The 6,840-nt window shown below is 38.1% G+C and overlaps 1 protein-coding gene across 1 annotated transcript; it reads right to left on the reverse strand.

The window, feature by feature from the left end:
• Positions 1-1,028: 1,028 nt before the first annotated feature.
• LOC136222993 (putative pentatricopeptide repeat-containing protein At5g59900) lies at positions 1,029-5,705 on the reverse strand. The gene is made up of 3 exons (XM_066010726.1): positions 2,357-5,705; positions 1,915-2,029; positions 1,029-1,558 (listed from the first exon to the last, which is right to left on the reverse strand). The coding sequence occupies exon 1, from the start codon at positions 5,564-5,566 to the stop codon at positions 2,573-2,575; it is 2,994 nt and encodes a 997-aa protein (XP_065866798.1). The 5' UTR covers positions 5,567-5,705; the 3' UTR covers positions 1,029-1,558; positions 1,915-2,029; positions 2,357-2,572.
• Between the last annotated feature and the right edge of the window lie 1,135 nt (positions 5,706-6,840).

A 6,840-nucleotide genomic window follows, 5' to 3' on the forward strand; every position in this document is an offset into this window, starting at 1 on the left:
AACCACAAGAGGTAAATAAGCTATGAAAATAAGATTGAAGCAACGGACCCAAACATGTGTTCCAATCACACCATATCCTTGCTTCATTCTTGAGTCTGTCAATATTTTCTTCCTCTTTCTGTTTGCAGCAGCCACATGGAAAAAACCTTGAATTAAGATCGTGTGCTTGAAAGCCAAAGCTTCTTCGAGTGTTGCCGCCAATATTTTTCTTGCTGAAACAGCAACGGATCAAGAGAACTTTGAGCTTCCAAAAACAAAGTCTGCAAGGTGGGATTAGTCCGTTCCATGAGACGACACAACTCCTCTCGATAAAGTGAAGTCTAATTTTGAAAATTGCCCCTCAACTCTTCACCCCACACAAACATCACCTCCCCACACGCTATCTGACTTTGAACAAGATTAGGCTGATCCCTGTAATCCACGCATAAAGAACTCGGTCCTTACACCCTTCCTCCCTTTCTAACCAAGCATTTTCGAAACGAAAATTTCTTTCCCATGCATACTCAGTCTGATTAAGATATAAAAATAGAACATGATGATCAGAGCAATGAGCTTCCTCATTAATCACCTTCACGTCAGGAAATAAAGCCAATTAGAAGTAACTAAAGCTCTATCAAGTTTTCTTCCAAAACATTCATCGTCCCTCTACTTTCCCTAAGTAAAGATGACAACCCACCATATTGAATTTAAATAAATCACAAAGCTCTCCTGCGTCAGTGAACCGATGAATTAAAGAAGGATGATGACAATTTCCTCCTCTCTTCTTAGATTGAGACAACAAGTCATTGAAATCACCAATAATAACACAAGCCAAGGGTTTTACACCTCAGAGTTGTTTGAGAAAATTCCAAGAATTGTTTCTACGGGATCTTTCAGGGCAGCCATAAAATCAGTTAATTGATACTCTAACAGACATTGAATAATGATTTTTGCATCAATAAAAAAAGTTTAGAACCCCAAAAGATTATTTGTACCATTACATTTCTCTAAATTATAATACAAAGTAAATATCTCAAGCAGATCTGTACTGATATGAAGCAACACTTGCATAACATAATCTTTTACTCATAGTAGATACATGTGAATATGAAAAGGAGACGAAGTTGATATACAAATATAGAATCTCTGTGCTGCTTGAAGCATGCACAGTTAGCCGAATAGCTCATCTTTCACAAAGAATTCCAAAATTGATTTTTGGCTTGTGCAACTAATTTGTTCATAAAATTGTCATTGTGTCATGATAAAATAAATGGAGTTTTTTTAGATCTTAACCTGAACCCAACAGTTGTCCTTTGCTCTTTTTCACTTCTTCTCCCCACAACAAAACAATTGCTCCTCTATTTGGCCCATTTCACTGAATAACCTCACATAGATTCTCACAGTTTCAACCATTATCCCCACATTGATGACCAAGATATCACAGGTACATATTCTTGCACTTGTAATGTGTTGCGAGAAGTGGCCCTGCGATTTGGAAGGCTCTTCTTCCTTCTAATTTCCTCCTGCTATCCTCTAATTGGATGAATTCAAGCCTAAGCTAAGGTCTTTTGTTGCACTCCTGTGAGGCAATAATGACACAGAATGATTATAATTAAAATGCAAGGTGAAATTCATGGAAACTAAGGAATTAAATATCAAATACTAGAAAAGTCCAAAAATTGATAAAGTGAGCTAAATATTACCTAACTGAAAAGTTCAAAACGAAAAAGAAACTACACTCAGACATAGAATATGTTAGTCAAGCGATGGCAAATTTGCCTAAGTACACATTCAGGAAGTTTCACTACAAATGGCTGAGAAAGTATCATTTACTATGAAAGTACATGGACAGTTTATTCAAGTATTTATAAGCCAATGCACATAAAAAAAAAAAAAAAAAAAGATTAAATCTTTTTGACATTTTTCAAGACTTACAGTTCTCGCAGCACCAGCAATCTCACTAGCCTCCTCAGTCTTTCTCCAGAAAAGAGATATTAGATACTGAATTATATTGAGATCTTGGATACCTCTTGAATCTTTGGGTTGAAACCTGTGAAAATCTTTCATCAGAATTAACAGATTTTGACACTTCAATCCATTCTACTAACTCACTCAAAACAAGAGAGAAGACGAGATATTGTTTGCTTGATCAGAAAATGCAAGTTTAGATGGAAAAAGTGCAGGAATAATTAGGTTTCAAATATCATAGAGGGAACAATGAAGAAGAAGGATCAATAGAGGATTCCTAGACACTCTGTGTAACTGCTACATGGTAAATTACTGAAAGAGAGAACAAAAAGGTGGATTAACTACTGACAATTTTTATAATTTTTTATAATATATGAAGAGAAAAGGTCAGAGAATGAAAGTTACTTACAAAATAGACTAACGCTTGAACACATTAGGATCAAGAGCAATAGGCAGTTGGATTAAAGACGCAGTCTCATAGGAGTGAGAATCCAAAGAAATCACTTGTGATATTGCTGTTTGAACTTTTCATCCACTCTAATATACAGGGTTGAGTAATGGTGAGCCCAGAAATATGTAACTTCGCGCAATGTTGATCGATTTTTTCCAGTCAGGGAAACAATAACTACACACCAGTCACGGGTCTGTTTGGGTTCCTAGATAACTCAGCTCCATGAATGAGAGTATTTTGTGTAACCCGCGTTAGCGTCATCTCTCTTCTCATCATGTCGTCCCGCAATTCATAAGCCTTTCCTAGTTCCCCAGCAATGCAGCAACCATGTATCAAAAAGTTGTATGCTAATTTATCAGGTTTGAGACCCTTGTTTAGCATAGCATGCCACAATTTGATAGCTTCCTTCAAATTACCCCTTTTGCAATGCTCAAACATAATTGTTGAATAAGTAATGCAATCTGGAAATATACTGTTTTCTGTCATCCCATGTAGGAGTTCTGTTGCTTCTTCAAATTTTCCCAGTTTACAATAGCCCCGAATAAGTATATTATATGACACTGCACTGGCCAAAAACCCGTTAAGTAGTGCATCGTGAAGCTGTGCAGCTTGCTCCATGTTCCCTTCCCTAGTAAGTTGGTCAAGGAAGCAACCATAGGTAACGTGATTTGGAGTGTTATCAGTACATAATATTTCCTTGCAGAGAAGCTCAGCCTTATCCATGAATCCCGCTTTGCATAAACCATTTATCAGAGCGGTATATGTTACAACATTTGGCGTGCATCCTTCAGCAACCATTATATCCCAAAGCCCAACTGCCTCCTTAAGATTCCCGACCTTGCTGTGTCTATCAATCATGTTTGTATACATGACATCATCAGGCCTCATTCCATGATTATGCATCTCTTTCAAAATACAAAATAATGCTTTTCTATCATGTTCTCTCATAGTTCCATCTACAAGTATAGCATAGCATACAAGGTCCATATCTATACCTCTCTCTACCATTTCACGGGAAGCATTCAGTGCATCCTGTAATCTCCCTTCTTTGCAATAACCATGCAGAAGAGCACCATAACACAACTCATTTAACTTGTGATGTCCTTTGTGGAGGCTGTCAATGAATTCTTTGGCTTCAGATACTCTCCCTGTAGAACAAAGACCGCTTATTAAAGGCCTATAAGTATAGGTATCCGGAACAAGACCTTTCTCTACCATTTCACCTAGCAATTCGAAGGCTCTTACAGTATTTCCTTGCTTACAGTGTCCTTCAATCATACAATTATAAGTGACCTCATTTGGCATGACATTTTGTTCTTTCATTTCATCAAACAGTCTAATTGCTTCAGCCACCATATTTACTCTACAAAGGCCAGATATAATTGTCGTAAAGGTGTGTGTATTCGGGGAGATTCCCTTCCTAGTCATCTCATTATATAATCTATATGCCTTATGCAACTTTCCTTCATCACAGTATCCACTTATCAGTGATGTATAAGTTACCACAGTTGGTGTCAATCCTTTATCAATAATCTCGGTGAAGAAAAACTCTGCTTCCTCCAAATTCCCCAACTTGCAATGGCCATTTATTAAGGAATTGTAGGGATATACTGTAACTTCTATCCCTGCTTCAATCATTTTATCAAGCAAAGAAATCGCAGCATCCAATTTACCCCTCCTGCAGAGTGAATCAATCAGAATGGAGTAAGTGATATGATTCACACATAAACCGTTCTCTCCCATTTGTTTGAAAAGCAAATCAGCTTCATCGAATTTTCCTTCTTTGCACAACGAATTGATCAGTGCATTGTATACAAATAGATTAGGTACAGCCCCAAGTTCCTGAGCTTTATTCACCAAATGAAGAGCATCATCCAATTTGCCCCTCCTACAGAGGGAATCAATCAGAATGGAATAAGTGATATGATTCGCACATAAACCATTCTCTCCCATTTGTTTGAAAAGCAAATCAGCTTCATCGAATTTTCCTTCTTTGCACAACGAATTGATCAGTGCATTGTATACAAATAGATTAGGTACCGCCCCAATTTCCCGAGCTTTATTCACCAAATGAAGAGCATCCCCATTTCTCCCTTTCCTACTCAAACCATCAACAACACCCGAAAGAGCTGCTTCACTTGGTATATATCCCAATTCAATCATTTCCTTCAATATCTCGGCACCAAACTCAAACTCTTTCACCCTGCATAACCCAAGTGCTAAAGTACAATAGGTAATGACATCCGGTTTTAACCCCTTCTGAACCAAACCATTCTTAATCTCAACAGCCTCCCCTATTTTTTGGCTCTTACAAAGACCGTGAATTAACACATTATACATCACTATACTCAACTCGAACTCATTGTACTCTATCCTTTCAATCATTTCCTTTGCCTTACTAAAATTCTTTAACTCACACAAGCTCCGAATTACAGCGGTGTGAATATAGACATCAGGCCTAACATTTGCACTCACAAGCTCATCAAAAAGCATTAAAACTTCATCAAATTTTTTAATCCTCAAAAGTGCATTCAAAAGGTAACTTAAACTCTTAGTTTCAGGCATCAAATTAAACTCCCTCATTAACCTGAACACCATGACACCATCAAAAACTCTCTGATTATGTACATAATTCTGAATCAACAAATCAAATCCCAAAGAAGAACTAAATCTACAAGCCCTAAAAGAATCCAAAAGAACCTCAAAAACATGTCTTGGATCCAAACCACGAAGAAGCAATGTTTGCAGAAGTGAAGAAGCGGGCCAGTATAGATTAGACTGAAGCAGTGAATGAATTAGAATACAAAATGAAAAAGTTGAGTGGTTGAAGTTCTTGTGCAAACCCAGAAAATTAAAGAACCTCAAAGCTAACCTGGGATCATCCAGGGATTGCAACAAGACCATCTCAATATGGCGAGGCTTTAAATTGGAGGAAATTAATGGATGATTGAGTGCAAGATTCCAGCTTTTCTTCCCCCGCAAAATACTAGAGAGGGTAGCTATGAGTTGGGAATCGTTGTTTTTTTCGTCATTATCTAAAATTGGATAGGATCTGAAGTTGCAAAAGTAACTGGGTATAGCATAGAAGATGAAGAAGGATTTTTTGATGGGTATGTGACGACGAGGGAGCTTGAGTATGGGGGAATGAAATGAGAAGGTGAGGGACATGGCGAAACCTTAATAAGTTTCACCGGGAACTGATTCATAAGAACACGGCGAGAGCCTAATCGATGAGAGAAGTGAGACTTTGCCCCACAAACGGAAATAGTGGAAAGACAAGAGTAGAACCGTTGAGCTGCATATGTCTCCGGGCTTATCGGCCACAAGCCCAACACCACCCTGGTTTGCTATTTTATGGGATAGGGATAAGGATGCACGTTGTGATAGGGATAAGAATAAATGGCTGGGATAAAGATAAAATAGGATAGTCCTGAATTATTATTCAATGTTTGGTACGTGGGATAAGAATAGGGATAAAATAATACATTTTACTATTTTAACCTTATTTAAACTACATAACATTAATTTGAGAGATACGATGGACTTTTCCATCCTATTAAAATTGCAGGAGCTTATCTCACCTCCTTATACCACCCCCTCCCGGGTATAGGATTTGAGGGATAAGAGGTTTATCCCTCATCTGTCTCACTCTTCTGTCTCACAAACAAACACAGGATAACTTATCTCATGTTTTTTATCTCTATCCCTCCTCCTATATCTCTCCTAACAAACACCCCGTTAGGGATATAGTTACATAGATGTCAAGAAATGGGTAGTCTACGAGTTTCCATACTTATAAAAAGAAATTGCAATTATGTCAAATGAAAGATTAACTTAAATCACTTTTAACATGAATATCCCTTGTAAAAAGGTTAATATCGAATCAAGTAGTCCCCCCCATCGAAGAGCTAAATCGAGTATTTGATGCGAGAAGATAGGGTTGTGCATCCGTTTCTCGTAGGGATAAATGGTGTTTAGCCGTAAAGAGGGCTGCTCGGATAAATGTGGGAAAAACCTTTGGGTTTACTGCATGCGTGCCTTATTTACAGTGCCGTATTGATTGTGCATGTGCTTTTAATTACTCGTGCGCCGTAAGAATTTATTGCAAATTTACAACTGTGCCGACGCCTTGTTTCCTCCCCCAACTATAAATATGAGGAGGGATGAGACGAAATCTCTTTACTTCATTTTTCAAACTTGTATGAGAGAGAAAAAACTGCTTGCTTTCGTTTCCTGTCCCCTCCTGCGATTGTGCCGTCTCATACCTAGTCGTTCGCGCGGTAAGCATCCGGCGGTTTATCCGACACCTGTTGTTTCGTCGGGAGTTATCTCGCGTCAGAATTTGTCGTATCTTTTGCTGAGGTTAGTCGCACAATCCTTTAGATTTGATTTTTGCGTTTTTCTTTGCTTTATTTCGACTTCTGGGGAGGGGTATTATGTCA

The sequence above is a fragment of the Euphorbia lathyris genome, chromosome 3 (assembly GCF_963576675.1).
Source record: "Euphorbia lathyris chromosome 3, ddEupLath1.1, whole genome shotgun sequence".
NCBI lineage: Eukaryota > Viridiplantae > Streptophyta > Magnoliopsida > Malpighiales > Euphorbiaceae > Euphorbia > Euphorbia lathyris.